At 49.9% G+C, this 27,547-nt stretch overlaps 1 protein-coding gene across 1 annotated transcript in view; it reads left to right on the forward strand.

Moving 5' to 3' along the window:
- ncf1 (neutrophil cytosolic factor 1) overlaps positions 1–23,145 on the forward strand; it is a 118,226-nt gene extending 95,081 nt beyond the window's left edge. The window contains exons 9-12 of the mRNA XM_073053871.1: positions 6,742–6,849; positions 8,479–8,663; positions 22,046–22,194; positions 22,601–23,145. Coding sequence (XP_072909972.1) covers positions 6,742–6,849; positions 8,479–8,663; positions 22,046–22,161 — 409 coding nt within the window. The 3' untranslated portion in view covers positions 22,162–22,194; positions 22,601–23,145. The remainder of the gene's footprint in view (positions 1–6,741; positions 6,850–8,478; positions 8,664–22,045; positions 22,195–22,600) is intronic.
- Positions 23,146–27,547: the final 4,402 nt, after the last annotated feature.

Raw genomic sequence — 27,547 nt, forward strand, 5'->3', positions numbered from 1 at the left:
GTGAGGGGAGGGGTTGGTTGACACATTGGTGGGTGGTGGTGCTGACGGGTTTTACTGAAGTTGGTGAGGGGAGGGGTTGGTTGACACATTGGTGGGTGGTGGTGCTGACGGTTTTTTACTGAAGTTGGTGGGGGGAGGGGTTGGTTGACACACTGGTGGGTGGTGGTGCTGACGGTTTTTACTGAAGGTGGTGGGGGAGGGGTTGGTTGACACATTGGTGGGTGGTGGTGCTGACGGTTTTTACTGAAGTTGGTGGGGGAGGGGTTGGTTGACACACTGGTGGGTGGTGGTGCTGACGGTTTTTACTGAAGTTGGTAGGGGAGGGGTTGGTTGACACACTGGTGGGTGGTGGTGCTGACGGTTTTTACTGAAGTTGGTGGGGGGTGGTGTTGGTTGACACATTGGTGGGTGGTGGTGCTGACGGTTTTTACTGAAGTTGGTGGGGGGAGGGGTTGGTTGACACATTGGTGGGTGGTGGTGCTGACGGTTTTTACTGAAGTTGGTGGGGGGAGGGGTTGGTTGACACATTGGTGGGTGGTGGTGCTGACGGTTTTTACTGAAGTTGGTGGGGGGAGGGGTTGGTTGACACACTGGTGGGTGGTGGTGCTGACGGTTTTTACTGAAGTTGGTGGGGGAGGGGTTGGTTGACACAATGGTGGGTGGTGGTGCTGACGGTTTTTACTGAAGTTGGTGGGGGAGGGGTTGGTTGACACACTGGTGGGTGGTGGTGCTGACGGTTTTTTACTGAAGTTGGTGGGGGAGGGGTTGGTTGACACATTGGTGGGTGGTGGTGCTGACGGTTTTTACTGAAGTTGGTGGGGGAGGGGTTGGTTGACACATTGGTGGGTGGTGGTGCTGACGGTTTTTACTGAAGTTGGTGGGGAGGGGGTTGGTTGACACATTGGTGGGTGGTGGTGCTGACGGTTTTTTACTGAAGTTGGTGGGGGAGGGGTTGGTTGACACATTGGTGGGTGGTGGTGCTGACGGTTTTTACTGAAGTTGGTGGGGAGGGGGTTGGTTGACACATTGGTGGGTGGTGGTGCTGACGGTTTTTACTGAAGTTGGTGGGGGAGGGGTTGGTTGACACATTGGTGGGTGGTGGTGCTGACGGTTTTTACTGAAGTTGGTGGGGAGGGGGTTGGTTGACACATTGGTGGGTGGTGGTGCTGACGGTTTTTTACTGAAGTTGGTGGGGGAGGGGTTGGTTGACACATTGGTGGGTGGTGGTGCTGACGGTTTTTTACTGAAGTTGGTGGGGGAGGGGTTGGTTGACACATTGGTGGGTGGTGGTGCTGACGGTTTTTACTGAAGTTGGTGGGGGAGGGGTTGGTTGACACATTGGTGGGTGGTGGTGCTGACGGTTTTTACTGAAGTTGGTGGGGAGGGGGTTGGTTGACACATTGGTGGGTGGTGGTGCTGACGGTTTTTTACTGAAGTTGGTGGGGGAGGGGTTGGTTGACACATTGGTGGGTGGTGGTGCTGACGGTTTTTTACTGAAGTTGGTGGGGGAGGGGTTGGTTGACACATTGGTGGGTGGTGGTGCTGACGGTTTTTACTGAAGTTGGTGGGGGAGGGGTTGGTTGACACATTGGTGGGTGGTGGTGCTGACGGTTTTTACTGAAGTTGGTGGGGAGGGGGTTGGTTGACACATTGGTGGGTGGTGGTGCTGACGGTTTTTTACTGAAGTTGGTGGGGGAGGGGTTGGTTGACACACTGGTGGGTGGTGGTGCTGACGGTTTTTACTGAAGTTGGTGGGGAGGGGGTTGGTTGACACATTGGTGGGTGGTGGTGCTGACGGTTTTTTACTGAAGTTGGTGGGGGAGGGGTTGGTTGACACATTGGTGGGTGGTGGTGCTGACGGTTCTTACTGAAGTTGGTGGGGGAGGGGTTGGTTGACACACTGGTGGGTGGTGGTGCTGACGGTTTTTACTGAAGTTGGTGGGGGAGGGGTTGGTTGACACACTGGTGGGTGGTGGTGCTGACGGTTTTTACTGAAGTTGGTGAGGGGAGGGGTTGGTTGACACACTGGTGGGTGGTGGTGCTGACGGTTTTTACTGAAGTTGGTGGGGGAGGGGTTGGTTGACACACTGGTGGGTGGTGGTGCTGACGGTTTTTACTGAAGTTGGTGGGGGAGGGGTTGGTTGACACGTTGGTGGGTGGTGGTGCTGACGGTTTTTACTGAAGTTGGTGAGGGAGGGGTTGGTTGACACATTGGTGGGTGGTGGTGCTGACGGTTTTTACTGAAGTTGGTGAGGGGAGGGGTTGGTTGACACATTGGTGGGTGGTGGTGCTGACGGTTTTTACTGAAGTTGGTGGGGGAGGGGGTTGGTTGACACACTGGTGGGTGGTGGTGCTGACGGTTTTTACTGAAGTTGGTGGGGGGAGGGGGTTGGTTGACACATTGGTGGGTGGTGGTGCTGACGGTTTTTACTGAAGTTGGTGGGGGGAGGGGGTTGGTTGACACATTGGTGGGTGGTGGTGCTGACGGTTTTTACTGAAGTTGGTGGGGGAGGGGTTGGTTGACACACTGGTGGGTCGTGGTGCTGACGGTTTTTACTGAAGTTGGTGGGGAGGGGGTTGGTTGACACACTGGTGGGTGGTGGTGCTGACGGTTTTTACTGAAGTTGTTGTGGGGAGGGGTTGGTTGACACATTGGTGGGTGGTGGTGCTCACGGTTTTTACTGAAGTTGGTGGGGGGAGGGGTTGGTTGACACATTGGTGGGTGGTGGTGCTCACGGTTTTTACTGAAGTTGGTGGGGGAGGGGTTGGTTGACACACTGGTGGGTGGTGGTGCTGACGGTTTTTACTGAAGTTGGTGGGGGGAGGGGTTGGTTGACACACTGGTGGGTGGTGGTGCTGACGGTTTTTACTGAAGTTGGTGGGGGAGGGGGTTGGTTGACACATTGGTGGGTGGTGGTGCTGACGGTTTTTACTGGTTGGTGGGGGAGGGGTTGGTTGACACATTGGTGGGTGGTGGTGCTGACGGTTTTTACTGAAGTTGGTGGGGGAGGGGTTGGTTGACACACTGGTGGGTGGTGGTGCTGACGGTATTTACTGAAGTTGGTGGGGGAGGGGTTGGTTGACACACTGGTGGGTGGTGGTGCTGACGGTTTTTACTGAAGTTGGTGGGGGGAGGGGTTGGTTGACACATTGGTGGGTGGTGGTGCTGACGGTTTTTACTGAAGTTGGTGGGGGGAGGGGTTGGTTGACACATTGGTGGGTGGTGGTGCTGACGGTTTTTACTGAAGTTGGTGAGGGGAGGGGTTGGTTGACACACTGGTGGGTGGTGGTGCTGACGGTTTTTACTGAAGTTGGTGGGGGGAGGGGGTTGGTTGACACATTGGTGGGTGGTGGTGCTGACGGTTTTTACTGAAGTTGGTGGGGGAGGGGGTTGGTTGACACATTGGTGGGTGATGGTGCTGACGGTTTTTACTGAAGTTGGTGGGGGAGGGGGTTGGTTGACACATTGGTGGGTGGTGGTGCTGACGGTTTTTACTGAAGTTGGTGGGGGGTGGTGTTGGTTGACACATTGGTGGGTGGTGGTGCTGACGGTTTTTACTGAAGTTGGTTGGGAGGGGGTTGGTTGACACATTGGTGGGTGGTGGTGCTGACGGTTTTTACTGAAGTTGGTGGGGGGAGGGGTTGGTTGACACACTGGTGGGTGGTGGTGCTGACGGTTTTTACTGAAGTTGGTGAGGGGAGGGGTTGGTTGACACATTGGTGGGTGGTGGTGCTGACGGTTTTTACTGAAGTTGGTGAGGGGAGGGTTTGGTTGACACATTGGTGGGTGGTGGTGCTGACGGTTTTTACTGAAGTTGGTGGGGGGAGGGGTTGGTTGACACACTGGTGGGTGGTGGTGCTCACGGTTTTTACTGAAGTTGGTGGGGGGAGGGGTTGGTTGACACATTGGTGGGTGGTGGTGCTGACGGTTTTTACTGAAGTTGGTGGGGGAGGGGTTGGTTGACACACTGGTGGGTGGTGGTGCTGACGGTTTTTACTGAAGTTGGTGGGGGGAGGGGTTGGTTGACACACTGGTGGGTGGTGTTGCTGACGGGTTTTACTGAAGTTGGTGGGGGAGGGGTTGGTTGACACATTGGTGGGTGGTGGTGCTGACGGTTTTTACTGAAGTTGGTGAGGGGAGGGGTTGGTTGACACATTGGTGGGTGGTGGTGCTGACGGTTTTTACTGAAGTTGGTGAGGGGAGGGGTTGGTTGACACATTGGTGGGTGGTGGTGCTGACGGTTTTTACTGAAGTTGGTGAGGGGAGGGTTTGGTTGACACATTGGTGGGTGGTGGTGCTGACGGTTTTTACTGAAGTTGGTGGGGGAGGGGTTGGTTGACACACTGGTGGGTGGTGGTGCTGACGGTTTTTACTGAAGTTGGTGGGGGGTGGTGTTGGTTGACACATTGGTGGGTGGTGGTGCTGACGGTTTTTACTGAAGTTGGTGGGGGAGGGGGTTGGTTGACACATTGGTGGGTGGTGGTGCTGACGGTTTTTACTGAAGTTGGTGAGGGGAGGGGTTGGTTGACACATTGATGGGTGGTGGTGCTGACGGTTTTTACTGAAGTTGGTGGGGGGAGGGGGTTGGTTGACACATTGGTGGGGGGGTCAGTGAGTGTATCTGTGTGTGTACATGTGTGTCTGTGTGTATGGTGTGTGCATATGTGTGTGGGGCTCTGTGTGTGTGTATCATTGTGTGGGGTGTCAGTGTATGGTGTGGGTGTGTTGTGTTTGTGTGTTGTGTTTGTGTGTTGTGAGTGGCTGTATATGTGTGGGGTGTTAAGTGAATGTGTCAGTGTGTGGGTACGTATGTGTCTGTATGTGTGGTGTGTGCATATGTGTGTTGGGGGAGTCAGTGTGTGTGTTGTGTGGAGGGGTCAATGTCTGTGTGGTGTGTGTGTGTTTGGGTGAGTCTTGGGTGGGTGGGGTCAGTGCATGTGGGTGTCTGTGTGTGTTTGTGTGAGTGTGTCTGTGTGTATGGTGGTCAATGTCTGTGTGTGGGCTGGTAGGGTCAGTGTGTGTGTGTATGGGGTGTCTGTGTGTGTTTGTGTGAGTGTGTCTGTGTGTATGGTGGTCAATGTCTGTGTGTGGGCTGGTAGGGTCAGTGTGTGTGTGTATGGGGTGTCTGTGTGTGTTTGTGTGAGTGTGTTTGTGTGTATGGTGGTCAATGTCTGTGTGTGGGCTGGTAGGGTCAGTGTGTGTGTGTATGGGGTGTCTGTGTGTGTTTGTGTGAGTGTGTCTGTGTGTATGGTGGTCAATGTCTGTGTGTGGGCTGGTAGGGTCAGTGTGTGTGTGTATGGGGTGTCTGTGTGTGTTTGTGTGAGTGTGTCTGTGTGTATGGTGGTCAATGTCTGTGTGTGGGCTGGTAGGGTCAGTGTGTGTGTGTTGCGTCTGTGTGTGGTGGCGCAGTGAGTGTGTCTGTGTGTGGGGGGTAGTGAGATCAGTGGGTGGGGGTGGGGGCAGTGTGTGTCTGTGTAGGGAGTGGCGTGTGTGTGTGTGTGTGGGGGGTAGTGAGATCAGTGGGTGGGGGTGGGGGCAGTGTGTGTCTGTGTAGGGAGTGGTGTGTGTGTGTGTGTGTGGGGGGTAGTGAGATCAGTGGGTGGGGGTGGGGGCAGTGTGTGTCTGTGTAGGGAGTGGCGTGTGTGTGTGTGTGTGGGGGGTAGTGAGATCAGTGGGTGGGGGTGGGGGCAGTGTGTGTCTGTGTAGGGAGTGGTGTGTGTGTGTGTGTGTGGGGGGTAGTGAGATCAGTGGGTGGGGGTGGGGGCAGTGTGTGTCTGTGTAGGGAGTGGCGTGTGTGTGTGTGTGTGGGGGGTAGTGAGATCAGTGGGTGGGGGTGGGGGCAGTGTGTGTCTGTGTAGGGAGTGGTGTGTGTGTGTGTGTGTGGGGGGTAGTGAGATCAGTGGGTGGGGGTGGGGGCAGTGTGTGTCTGTGTAGGGAGTGGTGTGTGTGTGTGTGTGGGGGGGGTAGTGAGATCAGTGGGTGGGGGTGGGGGCAGTGTGTGTCTGTGTAGGGAGTGGTGTGTGTGTGTGTGTGTGGGGGGTAGTGAGATCAGTGGGTGGGGGTGGGGGCAGTGTGTGTCTGTGTAGGGAGTGGCGTGTGTGTGTGTGTGGGGGGGGTAGTGAGATCAGTGGGTGGGGGTGGGGGCAGTGTGTGTCTGTGTAGGGAGTGGTGTGTGTGTGTGTGTGGGGGGGGTAGTGAGATCAGTGGGTGGGGGTGGGGGCAGTGTGTGTCTGTGTGTGGGGGGTAGTGAGATCAGTGGGTGGGGGTGGGGGCAGTGTGTGTCTGTGTAGGGAGTGGCGTGTGTGTGTGTGTGTGGGGGGTAGTGAGATCAGTGGGTGGGGGTGGGGGCAGTGTGTGTCTGTGTAGGGAGTGGTGTGTGTGTGTGTGTGTGTGGGGGGTAGTGAGATCAGTGGGTGGGGGTGGGGGCAGTGTGTGTCTGTGTAGGGAGTGGTGTGTGTGTGTGTGTGGGGGGGGTAGTGAGATCAGTGGGTGGGGGTGGGGGCAGTGTGTGTCTGTGTAGGGAGTGGTGTGTGTGTGTGTGTGTGTGGGGGGTAGTGAGATCAGTGGGTGGGGGTGGGGGCAGTGTGTGTCTGTGTAGGGAGTGGTGTGTGTGTGTGTGTGTGTGTGTGGAGGCAATGTGTGACTTGGGGACTCAGTGGGCTGAGCTTATTTCAGATTTTGAACATCTGCAGTTTTACTTTTACTTTATAGGAACAATCATGTTGTTCTTGTTGAAACAGGAAACACGAGGGTACAGGGTACTATCCCTCTATGTACCTCCAGAAGTCAGGCTGCCCACTCAACTCTGGATTCAACGTGAACAAAGTGAACTCCCCACCCCCCCGCAGGTGAGGCGGCCTCGCACCGAGTTAAACTTTTCCCCTTGCTCTGCTCTTTTCAGTTAATCAGAGAGCGGTCAGATGGAGTGGTCAGAGAATAATGACTTTGAATGTTGTAATTTCCTGTCCCTTCTGTAATATTTGTGGAACTGAAACGAGACTCTTGTCGGCAATACTGGGTGTTGTCAAAGCATGGCAACTCTAAGAAAGAAGCCTCAAAACTGGCCTCAAAACTGGTATTAAGTTCAGAATAAGAATTCATTCCCATCCTTGAGCCTAAAAGCTAGAGTTGTAAGATTCAGTCTTTCATTAGATATTTCAGAGTTCTGAATGGCAATTTTGTAAATAGTCCTGATTGTAATTCCAGTTAACATGGCTGAATGTGAGGTCACTGACATTTTCACTGTTTGTGAAAATAACAGGATGTTCTGACCATCACTTCTCGAAACTAAGGCCAGATATTTGCTGACTCTCCCATTGCTGTGAAACACTGATGACTGCTCCACATCAGTGAGCACAGACTGTAAAATACACACACACACGCACTGACCCCACCCCTGCCACACACACTGAGAGTGGTGCTGTACTCTCCTGCTGATACAATGGTCCTTCCGATAAATTCTTCTGAGTTTATGACTGTGTCAGATCCCTTACTGAACAGCTTGATGCATACCTGTCCAATCAGGTTAGAAGGACGTCCCTTTAGAACAGAGACGCGTAGAGGGTGGGGAACCTATGGCATTCATTGCCACGTATGGCTGTGGAGGCCGTGTCATTGAGTGCTTTTAAAGCAGAGCTTAATAGATTATTGATTAGTAAAGGCATCAATGGTTATAGGAAGAAGGCAGAAGAATAGGGTTGAGAGGTAAAATAAATCAGCCATGATTGAATGGCAGATCAGACTTGATGGACTATATGGCCTAATTCTGCTCTTATGTCTTATGGTTTATATGGACAAATATCCCAACCCTCCTGTTGCCTGGCAGCATGATGAAATGGTGGAGGGAGAAAGGTAGGGTCACTGAATTATAGGAAAGATATCAACAAAATAGAGAGAGTACAGAGAAGATTTACTAGAATGTTACCTGGGTTTCAGCACCTAAGTTACAGGGAAAGGTTGAACAAGTTAGGTCTTTATTCTTTGGAGCGTAGAAGGTTGAGGGGGGACTTGATAGAGGTATTTAAAATAATGAGGTGGATAGATAGAGTTGACGTAGATAGGCTTTTTCCATTGAGAGTAGGGGAGATTCAAACAAGAGGACATGATTTGAGAGTTAGGGGGCAAAAGTTTAAGGGTAACACGAGGGGGAATTTCTTTACTCAGAGAGTGGTGGTTGTGTGGAATGAGCTTCCAGTAGAAGTGGTAGAGGCAGGTTCGGTATTGTCATTTAAAGTAAAATTGGATAGGTGTATAGACAGGAAAGGAATGGAGGGTTATGGGCTGAGTGCGGGTCAGTGGGACTAGGTGAGTGTAAGTGTCGGCACAGACTAGAAGGGCCGAGATGGCCTGTTTCCGTGCTGTAATTGTTATATGGTTATATAATGGGCCAAGCTTTGATGGTCAGCAGGGGCAAATTAGGCCGAAGGGCCTGTTCCTGTGCTGTATGGCTCCCTCAGTAATTCACTGCACATTTTCAGATCAACCATACGTAATGCAAAGAGCATCCATGGGGCAGAGCGGAAGCAGATAAGCCAGGAGACCTACAGGCGGAACAGCAGACGGTATCTCCAGCAGAAGGCCAATACAAGTTCTGCAGCCACCAACAGGAACGTGTGGAAGCAGAAGCAAGATCCAAGGACAGAGAAGAAGCTTCCATCTGCAGGTACCAGCAGCTCCACTGATGCCTCTTGAAGGCTCCACAAATACCCGTCATTCTCATATTTTCACCACCCACCAGGCAGTGTTGAAATTTGAGTGCGAGGAGGTCATCGGGCAGGGTCCTCTTGGCCAATGCCCTATCCCTCTTCCTGGGTCTGGGGACAGAATAGGTTACTGCTTCGAACATTCTGATCCGAGTCAATTGGGAATGTTTGGGACACTCTCCTTCATTTCGGTAGCACATCCCAGGAACACCAATTCAATGAGGGCCATTGGTTTAAAGTTTATAAGGCTGCTGTTTATAACCAATGAAGTTAGATATGGCATCAGCCTCTCACTAAAAAAAAAACTAAACATCCTTTCTGAAGCTGTGGAGCCCACACAAAATGCTGGAGGATCTCAGAAGGTCAGGCAGCATGTATGGAGAGTCAACATTTCAGACAGAGACCTTCATCTGGAAAGGAAGAAGCCTGAATAAGAAGTTGTGGGGAGAGGAAGGAACACAAACTGGCAGGTGGTAGGTGAAACCTGCTGGAGGAGAAGGTGGGGGCAGGAAGATGAAGTGAGAAGTTGTGTGATAGGTGGAAGAGATAAATGACCACAGTATACCTTGTCCCTCTGCCTCAATCCCACACCAGTAGAAAGAGGCCCCTTCCACTGTACCCTAAGCAGGCTGTCAAACTGCAGGAGCTGGGCAAGAGCTTGAAGGGAAATGTACAGTTCTGATTGAGCAGAACACCAAAATTGTGGGGTGTTAACTCCAAGCAAAATGTACAGGGGAGCTTTAGCTGGTGAAGGTCAGGCATGGAAGGATTTAGCAGTTTTATTCAAGAAAGGTAGGAAAAGTAGACAGATTGTGCAGGATTCCCCTGTGGTGATTTCACTTGAAAATCCAAGAGCTCCCTGAAGCAGTATGTGGACAGTCCAACCAGAGAGGAGGTTGTACTGGGGAATGAGCCTGGCATGGTGAGTGGGTGAACAATGGTCCCTATGCTTTGAGACAGTGCAAATAAGGGAACAATAGACAATAGACAGTAGGTGCAGGAGTAGGCCATTCGGCCCTTCTAGCCAGCACCACCATTCACTGTGATCATGGCTGATCATACACAATCAGTACCCCGTTCCTGCCCTCTCCCTATATCCCTTGACCCCGCTATCTATAAGAGCTTTATCTAACTCTCTCTTGAATGCATCCAGAGACTTGGCCTCCACTGTCTTCTGGGGCAGAGCATTCCACATATCCAACACTCTCTGGGTGAAAATTTTTTTCCGCATCTCTGTTCTAAATGGCCTACCTACCCCTTATTCTTAAACTGTGGCCTCTAGTTCTGGACTCACCCATCAGTGGGAACATGCTTCCTGCCTCCAGTGTGTCCAATCCCTTAATAATCTTATATGTTTCAATCAGATCCCCTCTCATCTGTCTAAATTCCAGTGTATACAAGCCCAGTCGCTCCAAACTTTCAACATATGACAGTCCCACCATTCTGGGAATTAACCTTGTGAACCTACACTGCACTCCCTCAATAGCAAGAATGTCTTTCCTCAAATTTGGAGACCAAAACTGCACACAATACTCCAGGTGGGGTCTCACCAGGGACCTGTACAGCTGCAGAAGGACCTCTTTACTCCTATACTCAATTCCTCTTGTTATAAAAGCCAGCATGCCATTAGCTTTCTTCACTGCCTGCTGTACCTGCATGCTTGCTTTCATTGACTGATGTACAAGAACACCTAGATCTCATTGTACTTCCCCTTTTCCTAACTTGACTCCATTTAGATAGTAATCTGCCTTCCTGTTCTTGCCACCAAAGTGGATAACCTCACATTTATCCACATTAAACTGCATCTGCCATACATTTGCCCACTCACCCAACCAGTCCAAGTCACCCTGCATTCTCAGAACATCCTCCTAACATTTCACACTGCCACCCAGCTTTGTGTCATCAGCAAATTTGCTAATGTTACTTTTAATCCCTTCATCTAAATCATTAATGTATATTGTAAACAGCTGCGGTCCCAGCACCGAACCTTGCGGTACCTCACTGGTCACAGCCTGCCATTCCGAAAGGGACCCGTTAATCACTACTCTTTGTTTCCTGTCAGCCAGCCAATTTTCAATCCATGTCAGTACTCTGCCCCCAATACCATGTGCCCTAATTTTGCCCACTAATCTCCTATGTGGGACTTTATCAAAAACTTTCTGGAAGTCCAGGTACACTACATCCACTGGCTCTCCCTTGTCCATTTTCATAGTTACATCCTCAAAAAACTCCAGAAGATTAGTCAAGCATGATTTTCCCTTCATAAATCCATGCTGACTCGGATTGATCCTTCTACTGCTATCCAAATATATCGTAATTTCCTCTTTAATAATTGACTCCAGCATCTTTCCCACTACTGACGTCAGGCTAACCGGTCTATAATTCCCTGTTTTCTCTCTCACTCCTTTCTTGAAAAGTGGGACAACATTAGCCACTCTCCAATCAGCAGGAATTGTTCCTGAATCTATAGAACATTGGAAAATGATTACCAATGCGTCCACGATTTCTAGAGCCACCTCTTTAAGTACCCTGGGATGCAGACCATCAGGTCCCAGGGACTTATCAGCCTTCAGACTCAACAGTCTATCCAACACCGTTTCTTGCCTAATATAAATTTCCTTCAGTTCATCTTTTACCCTAGTTCCTTTGGCCACTATTACATTTGGGAGATTGTTTGTGTCTTCCCTAGTGAAGACAGATCCAAAGTACCTGTTCAACTCATCTGCCATTTCCTTGTTCCCCATAATAAATTCACCCATTTCTGTCTTCAATGGCCCAATTTTGGTCTTAACTATTTTTTTGCTATTCACATACCCAAAGAAGCTTTTACTATCCTCCTTTATATTCTTGGCTAGTTTACCTTCGTACCTCATTTTTTCTTGACGTATTGCCTTTTTTGTTATCTTCTGTTGCTCTTTAAAAGCTTCTCAGTCCTCCGGTTTCCCACTCATCTTTGCTATGTTATACTTCTTCTCTTTTATTTTTATACTGCCCTTTACTTCCCTCGTCAGCCACGGCTGCCCCTTACTCCCCTTAGGATCTTTCTTCCTCTTTGGAATGAACTGATCCTGCACCTTCTGCATTATTCCCAGAAATACCTGCCATTGTTGTTCCACTGTCTTCCCTGCTAGGGTATTGTTCCATTGAACTTTGGCCAGCTCCTCCCTCATAGCTCCATAGTTCCCTTTTTTCAACTGTAATACTGACACATCCGATTTTCCCTTCTCCTTCTCAAATTGTAGGTTAAAACATATCATATTATGGTCTCTACCTCCTAAATGGTTCCTTTACCTCGAGGTCCCTGATCAAATCCGGTTCATTGCACAACACTAATTCTAGAATTGCCTTCTCCCTGGTAGGCTCCAGTACAAGCTGTTCTAAGAATCCATCTCGGAGGCACTCCACAAACTCTCTTTCTTGGGGTCCAGTACCATTCTGATTCTCCCAGTCTACCTGCATGTTGAAATCCCCCATGACAACTGTATCATTACCTTGGTAACATGCCAATTTTAACTCTTCATTCAACTTACACCCTACATCCAGACTGCTGTTTGGGGGCCTGTAGATAACTCCCATTAGGGTCTTTCTACCCTTAGAATTTCTCAGTTCTATCCATACTGACTCTACATCCCCTGATTCTATGTCCCCCCTCGCAAGGGACTGAATATCATTCCTCACCAACAGAGCCACCCCACCCCCTCTGCCAGTCAGTCTGTCCTTTTGATAAGATGTATATCCTTGAATATTCATTTCCCAGGCCCTGTCCGCTTGAAGCCATGTCTCAGTTATTCCCACAACATCGTACTTGCCAATTTCCAACTGAGCCTCAAGCTCAACTACTTTATTCCTTATACTTTGTGCATTCATATATAATACTTTTAATTCGGTACTCTCCTCTCCTTTCATATCAATTCCTATTTCACTTGGCCATACTGTATGATCTCTTCTTGAGTTTTCTACGCCATTGATTCTGTTGTCCTTTTTAACTTTTCTTATTTTCACTTTTCCTTTAACTCCATCCTTATATTTCCAGTTCATCCCCTCCCCCCCACTACTTAGTTTAAACACATCTGTGTTGCAGTGGCAAATCTGTCTGCCAGAATGCTGGTCCCCCGCCTATTAAGGTGCAACCAGTCCCTTTTGTACAATTCATTCCTACCCCAAATCAGATCCCAGTGGTCCAAGAATGTAAATCCTTGCTTCCTGCACCAGTTCCTCAGCCACACATTCAGATCCATTATCTCCCTGTTCCTGCCCTCTCCAGCATGAGGACTGGAAGCAAACCGGAGATAACCACCCTGGAAGTCCTGCTTTTCAGCCTTCTTCCGAGTTCTCTGAAGTCCCACTGCAGAATGTCCTTCCTCTTCTTCCCGATATCATTTGTGCTGACATGCACTACCACTTCCGGCTGTTCACCTTCACCCTTGAGGATTCCCTGCAATCGGTCTGTGATGTCCTGGATCCTGGCACCAGGGAGGCAACACACCATCCTTAAATCTCGCCTGTTGCCACAGAAACCCCTTTCCGTACCTCTTACTATGGAGTCCCCTACTACCACGGCTCTTCCTGATGTCTGACTCCTCGGCTCTGCTTCTGCACCAATTTTCGGCTCGCAGACCTGTTCACCTCTCAGACTGGCAGTATCTTCTGTCCTGACAGCTTCCAAGAGTGTGAACCTGTTTATGAGAGGCACATCCCCTGGGGTCTCCTGTACTTCAAGCATCCTTTCCTTCCTCATCATCGCCCCCTTTCTCTCTTCCGGTATCCTCGGTGTAACAACCTCACTGTAGGTCCTGTCCAGAAAACTCTCGTTTTCGCGGATAAACCTGAGGTCATCCAGTTCTTTCTTCAGTGCTGCAACATGCTGCTTCAGAAGCTGAATCTGGACACACTTCCCACAGCTGTAGCAGCCGGGGGCACCATCAGTGTCCCTGACCTCCCACATCATGCACGTAGCACACTGAATCAGCTTAGCGGTCATGTCTTCACCCTCTGCAATTGTGCCTGGCGTAGTCTCCTCGCCGAAGACTCTCAAGCCAAAGACTAGCACTTTTCACACCAGGCCGCTTCCCTCGACCAGGCACTTCCCTCGACCAGACACTTCCCTCGACCAGGCCACTTCCCTCGACCAGGCCGCTTCCCTCGACCAGGCACTTCCCTCGACCAGGCCACTTCCCGACAGGCCACTTCCCTCGACCAGGCCACTTCCCTCGACCAGGCCGCTTCCCTCGACCAGGCACTTCCCTCGACCAGGCCGCTTCCCTCGACCAGGCACTTCCCTCGACCAGGCCACTTCCCGACAGGCCACTTCCCTCGACCAGGCCACTTCCCTCGACCAGGCACTTCCCTCGACCAGGCCACTTCCCGACAGGCCACTTCCCTCGACCAGGCACTTCCCTCGACCAGGCCACTTCCCGACAGGCCACTTCCCTCGATCAGGCCACTTCCCTCGACCAGGCCGCTTCCCTCGACCAGGCACTTCCCTCGACCAGGCCACTTCCTGACAGGCCACTTCCCTCGACCAGGCACTTCCCTCGACCAAGCCGCTTCCCGACAGGCCGCTTCCCTCGACCAGGCCACTTCCCTCGACCAGGCACTTCCCTCGACCAGGCCGCTTCCCTCGACCAGGCCGCTTCCCTCGACCAGGCCACTTCCCTCGACCAGGCCGCTTCCCTCGACCAGGCACTTCCCTCGACCAGGCCATTTCCCTCGACCAGGCACTTCCCTCGACCAGGCCACTTCCCGACAGGCCACTTCCCTCAACCAGGCCACTTCCCTCGACCAGGCCGCTTCCCTCGACCAGGCACTTCCCTCGACCAGGCCGCTTCCCTCGACCAGGCACTTCCCTCGACCAGGCCACTTCCCGACAGGCCACTTCCCTCGACCAGGCCACTTCCCTCGACCAGGCACTTCCCTCGACCAGGCCACTTCCCGACAGGCCACTTCCCTCGACCAGGCACTTCCCTCGACCAGGCACTTCCCTCGACCAGGCCGCTTCCCTCGACCAGGCACTTCCCTCGACCAGGCCGCTTCCCTCGATCAGGCCACTTCCCTCGACCAGGCCGCTTCCCTCGATCAGGCCACTTCCCTCGACCAGGCCGCTTCCCTCGACCAGGCACTTCCCTCGACCAGGCCGCTTCCCTCGATCAGGCCACTTCCCTCGACCAGGCCGCTTCCCTCGACCAGGCACTTCCCTCGACCAGGCCACTTCCCTCGACCAGGCACTTCCCTCGACCAGGCCGCTTCCCTCGACCAGGCCACTTCCCTCGACCAGGCCGCTTCCCTCGACCAGGCACTTCCCTCGACCAGGCCACTTCCCTCGACCAGGCACTTCCCTCGACCAGGCCACTTCCCGACAGGCCACTTCCCTCGACCAGGCCACTTCCCTCGACCAGGCCGCTTCCCTCGACCAGGCACTTCCCTCGACCAGGCCGCTTCCCTCGACCAGGCACTTCCCTCGACCAGGCCACTTCCCGACAGGCCACTTCCCTCGACCAGGCCACTTCCCTCGACCAGGCACTTCCCTCGACCAGGCCACTTCCCTCGATCAGGCCACTTCCCTCGACCAGGCCGCTTCCCTCGACCAGGCACTTCCCTCGACCAGGCCGCTTCCCTCGATCAGGCCACTTCCCTCGACCAGGCCGCTTCCCTCGACCAGGCACTTCCCTCGACCAGGCCACTTCCTGACAGGCCACTTCCCTCGACCAGGCACTTCCCTCGACCAAGCCGCTTCCCGACAGGCCGCTTCCCTCGACCAGGCCACTTCCCTCGACCAGGCACTTCCCTCGACCAGGCCGCTTCCCTCGACCAGGCCACTTCCCTCGACCAGGCCGCTTCCCTCGACCAGGCACTTCCCTCGACCAGGCCACTTCCCTCGACCAGGCACTTCCCTCGACCAGGCCACTTCCCGACAGGCCACTTCCCTCGACCAGGCCACTTCCCTCGACCAGGCCGCTTCCCTCGACCAGGCACTTCCCTCGACCAGGCCGCTTCCCTCGACCAGGCACTTCCCTCGTCCAGGCCACTTCCCGACAGGCCACTTCCCTCGACCAGGCCACTTCCCTCGACCAGGCACTTCCCTCGACCAGGCCACTTCCCGACAGGCCACTTCCCTCGACCAGGCACTTCCCTCGACCAGGCACTTCCCTCGACCAGGCCGCTTCCCTCGACCAGGCACTTCCCTCGACCAGGCCGCTTCCCTCGATCAGGCCACTTCCCTCGACCAGGCCGCTTCCCTCGACCAGGCACTTCCCTCGACCAGGCCGCTTCCCTCGATCAGGCCACTTCCCTCGACCAGGCCGCTTCCCTCGACCAGGCACTTCCCTCGACCAGGCCACTTCCTGACAGGCCACTTCCCTCGACCAGGCACTTCCCTCGACCAAGCCGCTTCCCGACAGGCCGCTTCCCTCGACCAGGCCACTTCCCTCGACCAGGCACTTCCCTCGACCAGGCCGCTTCCCTCGACCAGGCCACTTCCCTCGACCAGGCCGCTTCCCTCGACCAGGCACTTCCCTCGACCAGGCCACTTCCCTCGACCAGGCACTTCCCTCGACCAGGCCACTTCCCGACAGGCCACTTCCCTCGACCAGGCCACTTCCCTCGACCAGGCCGCTTCCCTCGACCAGGCACTTCCCTCGACCAGGCCGCTTCCCTCGACCAGGCACTTCCCTCGACCAGGCCACTTCCCGACAGGCCACTTCCCTCGACCAGGCCACTTCCCTCGACCAGGCACTTCCCTCGACCAGGCCACTTCCCGACAGGCCACTTCCCTCGACCAGGCACTTCCCTCGACCAGGCCGCTTCCCTCGACCAGGCACTTCCCTCGACCAGGCCGCTTCCCTCGATCAGGCCACTTCCCTCGACCAGGCCGCTTCCCTCGACCAGGCACTTCCCTCGACCAGGCCACTTCCTGACAGGCCGCTTCCCTCGACCAGGCACTTCCCTCGACCAGGCCGCTTCCCTCGACCAGGCACTTCCCTCGACCAGGCCGCTTCCCTCGACCAGGCACTTCCCTCGACCAGGCCACTTCCCGACAGGCCACTTCCCTCGACCAGGCCACTTCCCTCGACCAGGCACTTCCCTCGACCAGGCCACTTCCCGACAGGCCACTTCCCTCGACCAGGCACTTCCCTCGACCAGGCCGCTTCCCTCGACCAGGCACTTCCCTCGACCAGGCCGCTTCCCTCGATCAGGCCACTTCCCTCGACCAGGCCGCTTCCCTCGACCAGGCACTTCCCTCGACCAGGCACTTCCCTCGACCAGGCCACTTCCCTCGACCAGGCCACTTCCCGACAGGCCGCTTCCCTCGACCAGGCCGCTTCCCTCGACCAGGCCACTTCCCTCGACCAGGCCGCTTCCCTCGACCAGGCCGCTTCCCGACAGGCCGCTTCCCTCGACCAGGCCGCTTCCCTCGACCAGGCACTTCCCTCGACCAGGCACTTCCCTCGACCAGGCCGCTTCCCTCGACCAGGCCGCTTCCCGACAGGCTGCTTCCCGACAGGCCGCTCCGCTAGAGCTCTCCATCTTTTTATTTGCTTGGGCTTGAACAATTCATATGCTGTGAATAAGTTAACGTTGCAGGTAAATATTAAATTGGGGAACGTAAATTATGAGTGCATCAGACAGGACCTAGGGTGATATAACTGGAGAGAATTGTTTTCACGCAAGTCCATATCTAACATGTGAAGGTTGTTCTTAAGATCAGTTGCAAAGAACTGTGGACTTGTTTGCTCCAGTAAGAGAAAAGGAAGTGAATGGCATGATGCAGGAGCCTTGGATGATGAAAGGAGTAGTTACTTTGTCAAGAAGAAGGCAGCATTTGTAAGGCTTAGGAAACTGGAATCTAACAGATCGCTTGAGGACTGTAAAGGAGCAAGATGGGAACTCGAGAAGGGACTTAGGAAAACCAAGAGTACTCACAAAATTACCTTGGCAAATAGGATTAATGAGAATCTCAAGTCATTCGACACATACATTGATCAAGGGGCTTACTGGTGTAGAAGCATTTAAGGATGAAGAAAGGACCTTGTGTTCGGAGACAGAGGATGTGGACAAAGTCCTAAATGAGTACTTTGTATCAGTATTTATTGAGGAGAAGGTCAAGGATAGTGGGATCAGTGTGGAATATGCTAAGATACAAGGACATTTCATGGACAAGGTAGTGTACTAATTCTTGGAAGAACATTAAGATGGCTAAGTCCCCAGGATCTAATTGCTGTGCCGAACATGTACTTACTTTAGAAATTACCTAGGGTTATCTATAGCCCTCTATTTTTCTAAGTTTCATATACCTATCCAGGAGTCTCTTAAAAGACCCTATCGTATCCGCCTCCACCACCTTCACCAGCAGCCCATTCCATGCACTCATCACTCTCTGTGTAAAAAATTTACCTCTGACATCTCCTACTTCCAAGCACCTTAAAACTGTGCCCTCTTGTGGCAGCCATTTCAGCCCTGGGAAAAAGCCTCTGACTATCCACACGATCAATGCCTCCCATCATCTTATACAACTCTATCAAGTCACCTCTCATCCTCCATCGCTCCAGGGAGAAAAGGCAAGTTCACTCAACCTATTCTCATAAGGCATGCTCCTGAATCCAGGCAACATTTATTGCTGGAGCTTTGACCAGACTTTTGTATCTTCTCTAGCCACAGGTCCAGGGGACTGTTAAGTAGCTTATAGCTTCCTTTGATCAGGAAGAGAAATAGAGATAATCCTGGAAAATATAGACTCCTGGGTCTCACATCAATAGTAGGAAAGCTACTGGAGAAAATTCTTAGTGATAAGAATTATACAAGTTTGGAAAACTATGGCCAAATTAGAGGCAGTCTGCATGGCTTTGTATGGGACAGCTCATGTTTGACTAATCAGATTGAGATGTAGATGTAAAATCAAGATGTAATGATTGATCAAGGTAAAACAGTGGATGTCACATGCAAAGATTTTAATAAGGTGTTTGATAAGGTTCCTCATGGGATGCTCATCCAGAAAATCAGGATGCATGAATCCATGGTGCCTTGGCTTAAGTGACCCAGAATTGGCTTGCCCACAGAATAGAAAGTAGTGGTGGATGAGTTGTATTCTGGATGGAGGTCCATGGCTAGTGGTGTTCCACAGGGATCAGTACTGGTAACTCAGCTGTTGGCTATATATGTATATAAGTGAATAAAATGAAAATGTGGTAAGATGAGTGAGTAAATTTGCTGATGACACAAAGATTCCTGGCATTGTCCATTGCATGGAGGATTGCCAAAGAATACAATGGGATATTGATCACTTGTAGATATGGACAGAGAAGTGGCAAATGCAGTTTAATTCTGGTAAGTGTGAGGTATTGCACTTTGTGAGATCTAATGAAATGAGGCAGCACACATTTAGTGGCTGGAATCTGAACAGTGTTGATGGACAGATGTATTTTGGGGCTCAAGTCTCCAGATTGGGAAGTCCAAATCAAGATAGCGATCAGTTTGCTGATACTGACTGCACAAGCTGGTATAGTGGTAAAGAAGGCATGCTACCGTTTATTAGGCAAAACACAGTCAAACAGTCAAGAAGTTATGTTGCAGCTTTATAACATAAAGCTATGTCTAGAGTATTGCATTCAATCTGATTGCTCAATCACAGGAATGTGGATGTTCTGGAGAATGTGCAGTAGGGTTTTACCAGAATGCTGTCTCAGTTAGAGGGGATGCACTGTAAGGCAAGTCATAAAGAACAGCACAGCATGGATATAGGCAGTTTGTCCAACCAGTCCATGTTAATCAGGGCGCCCACCCAGTTGGCCCAAATTTCATGTGTTCAGCCCTTATCTCAGCCCTGCCAATCAAGGTACTTCTTAAATTGTATTATTGTAACAGCCTCAACCACTTCCTCTCACTCCATATAGTCACCATTCCCCCTCACTCCATATTATCATCACTTTCTGTCATTCCATATAGTCACCATTTCCTCTCTCTCCATAGCATCACCACTTCCTCTCACTCCACATTCCCCCTATTCCCTCTCACTCCACATTCACACCACTTCCTCTCACTCTGTATCATCACCACCTTCTCTCACTCCATATAGTCAGTACGTTCGCCCACTCCATATTCTCACCACCTCCATATTTTCCTTAATCCACATTCTCACCAGTTTTTCTCATTCTATATAGCTACCACTTTCTTTCACTCCACATTCTTAACCTGGCCAACCTCTTGCTATATCTCAGGACCTCTAATCTTGGTAACATCCTCATAAATCTCTGCACTTTGTCCAGTTTAACCATATTGTTCCTATTACAAAGAGACCAGAACTGTACACAATGCTCAAAATGTAGCCTCACCAATGACTTATAAAACTGCAACATAAAGACCCAATGCCTATACTCAGCGCTGTGCTTGATGAAGGCCAATGTACAAAACAACTTTTACATGACACTGTCTACCTGTGCCACCACTTTCAATGATCTTCTGTTTCACTGCACTCCCTCATGCTCTACCCATAATATAAGTGCTATACTGGCTTAACTTTCCACTTATTTATATTGAAATCCATTTGCCACACCTTAGCCCACTTCCCTAACTGGTCATGATCTCCCTGTAATCTATGATGACCTACTTCACTATCAACAACACCTAGTAATTCAATAGGCATACTTAATGTCAGAAAAATGTACACAATATACATCCTGAAATTCTTCTTCGCAAACATCCACAAAAACAGAGGAGTGCTCCAATGAATGACAGTTAAATGTTAGAACCCCAAATGTGTCATCTGCAACCTCACTGATCAGGCCTTGTGCATTTGCATCCAAGCCATTTATATCGGTAACAATTACAGGGGTTGTGGCACCAGCCCCTGCAGCACACCACTAGTCTGGCCTCCATTCTAAGAAACAACCTTTAATCACCTTCCTACCTTGGAGCCAATTTTGAATCCATCAAAGTACAATAGCTCTTCCTGGATTCCATAAGACCTAACCTTCCAGACCAACCTACTATGCAGGACCTTGTCGGAAGCCTTGCTAAAGTCCAAATAGACAAAATCTACAGTCCTACTCCATCTACCTTTTTAGTTGTTACTTCAAAAAGACTCTGAAAAGTTAATTGAGCACACCTTCTATGCACAATGCCATGCTGACAACTTCCAATCAGATTCTGTCTGTGCAAATGTTGGTAGATCCTGTCCCTCAGAATTCCCTCCAGTCACATCCCCACCACTGATGTCAGGCTGATCAGCCTGTAGCTGCATGACTCCCTATATTGAAACAGAAGTCGTTAGCCACCTTACATTCTTTGGGGGCTTCATTGTCTCTGTACATGGCTCCATGACTTCATTTCTAGTCTTCCGCAAAGTCCAAGGAGGCACTCAGTTAACTCCTGGGGATTTTTCTACCTTAATATCTTTTAATACTGCAAATAGCACCTCTTTGGTAATAGTTTCTAGTACATCTTCACTGGTTTCCCTTAACTCCTGTGTATACATAAACTCAGAGGTGAGATTGTGGTTAAAAATCCTACCTATCTCCCACAGTTCAAGATATAGCCAGCGTTTCTTATCTTTAAGAGACCTACAAATTCTCCCTAGCCACCCCATTACTTTTAATGGAGGGTGTATATTTAAAATGAGAGGAGTATGTTCAAAGGAGATGAGTGGAATAAGGATTGTACAGCTGGAATTACAGCTTGAATGTACTGCCAGGTCTTCGAAATAGGCACATGAATGTCTAGAGATTGGAGGGCTATGGATTTTTTGTAGGTAGAAGGGATTAGTTAAGTGTTCAATGACTAGTTAATTAGGTCAGCACAACGTCATGGGTTGAAGGGCCTGTTCCTGAGCTGTACTGTTCTTTGTTTTAAAACAGAGACACCTAAAACTAGGACTATAGACTTAAGTTTAGGAGTAAGGCTTTCAGAGGGTTAACGAGGAAGAACGTCTTTCACCTAGAGGTTGTTTACATTCTGGAATGCACTGCTTGAGAAGGTGACGGAGGCAGAGGCAGATACATTTAAAAAGTATCCAAACAAGCAAATACTTGACCCACCACGGACTGAGTTCTGATCAATGGGATTTGTGGAGACGTGTGCTTTGCTATTGATGGTGTCTTTTGTGCTCCATGACATTGGGTGTTTCAACGTGTGTGTGTATGTGTACATGTATACTGGACTATCCGTACATGTTGTTGGTTGTACATAGCTATGTGGGTATGTGTGTCAGTGTGAACTCTCTGCTTTTCTCCTTCCACGGTCCTGTGTTGCTCTTTTAGGGACGTGTCCTGACTGTAAGAGTTGTCTGCGTGGGAAGTCTGGGTATGTGCCAGTCCAGTTGAGTGATCATCAGTTATTTTTTTTTCTCTCTCAGATGCCATAAATCAAGAGGAAGAAATTCAAAAGATGGCCCCAGAAATCCCCCCCCGGCCCACCCTCAGTGAGATCATGGCACACTGCACTGAGAGAACCAAGAGCAAAATAAAATGAGTGTGAGCCTTTGCAGGAAACCATCGGCAGCAGGTATGGCCAGCTGGTGGTCATGTGGCTCGTGGGTGTGAATCCAGCTGTGGTCTTGTTGACGTGGCTCTTGCTGTGCTTAGGTTTCATGTTCAGTATCCAGCTGTGGCAGATAGCCGTGTCTGAAGTCCAGCTCTGGTGGGTGGCTGTGCTATTGGGGTTCCACCTTGCTTGAGTGATTTTGGATTTTGGAATTCACTGTGTGGAAATTTGATGAACCAAGTGGTGTCACCCTAACCTGATCCCAGGCTCATTGTTCAAGGAGCTAATTATTTCCTCTTCTCCTGCCCCTCCCACTGTTGCCTGCAACAATCAACAGGTCAGGCACTGGCTGTGGAGAGAATTACATATTTCATTTGAAATCTGATGATAAAGCCTAAAACTTTAATCTTTGTTTCTCTCTGCACAGATGCTGCCTGACTGGAATCCTCCCAGCAACTTCTGTTATTATTCCCAGCATCTGCAGTTTAGTTCTGAATTCATCTGAGGAAGTTGCTGGTCCCAGACTTCAGCACGACTGAAGTTGGTGCCACACATACCCCTGTGTCCGTGCCACACATGCCCCTGTGTTCGTGCCACACATGCCCCTGTGTCCGTGCCACACATGCCCCTGTGTCCGTGCCACACATGCCCCTGTGTCCGTGCCACACATGCCCCTGTGTTCGTGCCACACATGCCCCTGTGTCCGTGCCACACATGCCCCTGTGTTCGTGCCACACATACCCCTGTGTCCGTGCCACACATGCCCCTGTGTTTGTGCCATACATGCCCCTGTGTTCGTGCCATACATGCCCCTGTGCTTGCCCGGCTTGTATCTTTCTGCAGCAACCAACCTGGGCCAGGCTTGTTTTAGGAGTTGCTGAGACAATGGGTCAGAGAAAACAATCCCCTGCAAGGATTTACACATGTGTTAAAACAATAAAAGACAATCTTACTTTCTTCATCTGGTTTGTGTTTTTCCTACTGTGATCTTGATTCCAAGATTACAATGTCTCTAAATTGTCAGATTAGAACAGAAGCATATCCTGAATGTTGACATTTATTTGTAAATTGAAAAGCAATTTGCCCTTAAACCTCATGGTTACAAATTGGCATATAGGAGGGAGGTTGAATATCTGGTTCAGTGGTGCCACAACAGCTTCTCACACAGTAACAGTAAAATCAAAGAGCTGATTATTGATTACAGGAGGAAGAAGCTGGAGGTCCATGAGTGAGTCCTCATTAGGGGATTGGAGGTGAAGAGGGTCAGTAACTTTGAATTCATTGGCAATACCATATCAAAGGATCTGTCCTGGGACTAGCAAGTAAGTGCCATCACAAAGAAAGCATGACAGCTCCTCTACTTTCTTAGAAGTTCACATAGATTCACCATATAATCTAAAACTTTGACAAACTTCAAATGATACTCAGTGGAGAGCATCCTGACTATTTGCATCATGGCATGGTATGGAAACATCAATGTCCTCAGAAAGTGCTGGATGCAGTCCAGTCTATCACAGGTAAAGCCCTCTCCATCATTGGGTAGATTTACAAGGAGCACTGTCACAAGAAATCAACATGCATCATCAAGAACCGCATTATCCAGACCACATGACTGCCATCTGGTAAAAGGTACAGGAGCCTTAGGTCCCACACCACCGAGTTCAAGAACAGTTATTACCCTAAAGCCATCAGGCTCCTGTATCAGTGTGGATAACTTGACTCACTCGACACGAAATTGACTCCACAACTGATTGACTCACTTTCAAGAACTTTGCAACTCACATTCTCAGTATTATTTATTTACTTTATTTTATTTGTGTAATTTGTTTTCTTTTGCACATTAGACACTTGACATTTGTTATGTACAGATTTTCATAAATTATTTTTTCCTGTGAATGCCTGCAAGAAAGTGAATCTCAGAGTTGTATATGGTGACATATATATACTTTGATAATAAAGTTACTTTGACTTTGTCCTGTACCAAATTCAATGCTGACTCCTTGTAGCTGCGGAGATTTTGACAGCTAAAGCATACTTTGTTTAACTAAAGCCAGCCTGTACTGAAGAGCACCACGCTCCATGATTGTGGAGTTGTGTATATGGGAGGCTCTGCAGCAGTCGTGTATTTCCACAGTGCCCTCTCCTAGCCTAGATTTACTTTCAAAGCATCATCCTGTTATGACAGATAACTACATTGATAATTACAAAATGATTTTTGTGGGTAGAACTGATCTCTGGTTTGTGGGAGTTACTGATCAGTGTCATATATCAGGGGACTAGAAGATAAGTGCGGCCTGGGTAGAACCCAGGCAAGGCAGAGAAAGGCAGGCACTTTGTACGCTGTTTATGAATATTTGTTACAAAAAATTGGCTGTGTTGACTCTAAAATTGAGAGGAATTACCAGAACAAGCTCTGATCTTGACTCTCACTGAACCCCTCAGAGAAAGATGTTACTGGCATGGTGATAGGAAGCAGAATGCAGTGGGGCATCAAACTGACGGGCTCTGTGACCAGGAGTGCAGTGCTGGAGCCTCTACTGTTTGTCATATATATAAATGATTTGGTTGAGAATGTAGATGGTCAGAGTAGTGAGTTTGTAGATGATATGAAAATTAAAGTCACAGATGATGAATAAATTTGTGATATAGTGAGACGCAGAACAGCTGGGAAGCTGGAAAGAACACTTGGAGGTAGAATTAATTTTAAATGAGTGTGAGATAATGCACTTCAGTAAATCACATTCTGACAGGGTATACAGAGGAAATGACAGGGACGTTAGCAGCAGAAGTATATAAAGACCTTGATGTGCAAGTCCATAACTGCCTGTAAGTGGTGTCCCACCTGGATAAGGTAATGTTTGCCAAATCATGCCAAATCAAAGAGTATTATAGCAGGGTCATCATGTTGCATCATGTTACATATGATGAAGTACAGTATGCCAAAGTCTGCATGGTTTTCTAAAGGGGAAATCTTGCCTGCCACATAGACCATAAGATATAGAAGCAGAATTTGGCCAGTCAGCTCATTGAGTCTGCTCTGTCATTTCATCATAGCTGATCCCGGATCCCATTCAACCCCACACACCTGCCTTCTCACCATATCCTTTGATGCCCTGAAGCATCACGAAGCTATTAACTTCTGCCTTAAATACATCCATGGACTTGGCCTCCACCACCATGGGTTATTGAGATTGGGTGCGACTGCAAACAGAGTTCATGGGATAGTGAGTTAGGGTGCAACTACAACCAAAGTCCATGGGCTATTAGTGTTGGGTGTGACTTCAACCAGAGTCCATGGGCTATTGAAGATGGGTGTGTCTACAAACAGATTTCATGTGCTATTGAAGTTGGGTGAGACTACAACCAGAGATCATGGGCTATCAAGGTTGGGTGCAACTACAACCAGAGTTCATCGGCTATTGAAGTTGTGTGTGACTACAACCAGAGTCCATGGGCTATTGACGTTTGGTATGACTGCAATCAGAGATCATAGGGCTATTGAGGTTGGGTGCGACTACAACCACTGTCCATGGGTATTGATGTTGGGTGTGACTACAACCAGAGTTCATGGACTATTGAGATTGGGTGTGCCTACTACCAGATTTGATTTTCTATTGAGATTGAGTGCAACTACAACCAGAGTCCATGGGCTATTGAGGTTGGGTGCAACTACAACCGGAATCCATGGTCTGTTGGGGTTGGGTGTCATGACAACAAGAGTTCAAGGGCTATTGGGGTTGGGTAAGACTGCAACCAGATTTCATGATCTATTGAACTTGTGTGTGTGCGTGTACGACCAGAGTCCATGGGCTATTGAAGTTGGGTGTCACTACGAACAGAGTCCATGGTCTATTGGGTTAGGTGTGACTACAACCAAAGTCCATGGGATATTGAGGTTGTTTGCGACTGCAACCAGAGTCCATAGGCTATTTGTGTTGGGTGTGACTACAACCAGAGACCATGGGCTATTGAAGTTGGGTGTAACAACATCCAGAGTACATAGTCTATTGGGGTTAGGTGTGGCTACAACCAGTGCCCATTGGCTATTGAGGTTGGGTGCGACTGCAACCAGTGATCATGGGCTATTTAACTTGGGAGCAACTACAACCAAACTGCATGGGCAATTGAGATTGGGTGTGACTACCACCAGAGTTCATGGGCAATTGAAGTTCCGTGTGACTAAATCCAGAGTTCATGGGCATCAAGGTTGGGTGTGACTACAACCAGAGTCCATGGGCCATTGAAGTTCGGTGTCACTACAACCAGAGTCCATGGCCTATTGAGGTTGGGTGTGACAACAACCAGAGTCCATGGCCTATTGAGGTTGGGTGTGACTACAACCACAGTTCATGGGCTATTGAGGTTGGGTGTGACTACAACCAGGATCCTTGGACTATTGGGGTTGGGTGTGACTACAACCACAGTTCATGGGCTATTGAGGTTGAGTGTGACTGCAAACAGATTTCATGATCTATTGAATTTAGGTGCGACTACAACCAGTGTGCACGGGCTATTGAAGTTGGGTGTGACTACAAACAGAGTTCATGAGCCATCAAGTTTGTGTGCGACTACAATCAGAGCCCATGGGCAATTGAAGTTGTGTGTGACTAGAAAACAGAGTCCATGGTCTATTGGGGTTAGGTGTGACTACAACCAGAGTCCATGGGTTTTTGAGGTTGGGTGCGACTACAAACAGATTTCAAGGGCTATTGCATTTGGATGTGACTGCAACCAGAGTCCTTGGGCTATTGAGGTAGAGGGCGACTACAACCAAAATCCATGGGCCATTGAGCTTGGGTGTGACTAAAACCAGAGTTCATTGGCCATCAAGGTTGGGTGCGACTATAACAAAAGTCCATGGGTTTTTCAGGTTGGGTGTGACTATAACCAGAATCCGTGGGCTAATCAAGTTGGGTGCATCTACAACCAGAGTCCATGGGCTACTGACTTTGGGTGTGACAACAACCAGAGTCCATGATCTATTGGGGTTAGGTGTGACTACAACCAGTGCCCATTGGCTATCGATGTTGGGTGCGACTGCAACCAGAGATCATGGGCTATTGAACTAGAGAGTGACTACAACCAAACTGCATGCGCTATTGAGGTTGGATGTGATACAACCACAGTTCATGGGCTATTGAAGTTAGGTGTGACTAAAACCAGAGTTCAAGGGCATCAAGATTGGGTGTGACCGCAACCAGATTTCATGCGGTATTGAATTTGGGTGAGACAACCACTATAGTCCATGGGCTATTAAGTTACCTGTGACTAAAACCAGTGTTCATGGGCCATCAAGGTTGGGTGCGACTACAGCCAGAGTCCATGGGCTATTGAGTTTGGTTGTGACTACAAGAGAGACCATGGGCTATTAAAA

This window comes from Hemitrygon akajei, chromosome 8 (assembly GCF_048418815.1).
Source record: "Hemitrygon akajei chromosome 8, sHemAka1.3, whole genome shotgun sequence".
NCBI classification, from domain to species: Eukaryota; Metazoa; Chordata; class Chondrichthyes; order Myliobatiformes; family Dasyatidae; genus Hemitrygon; species Hemitrygon akajei.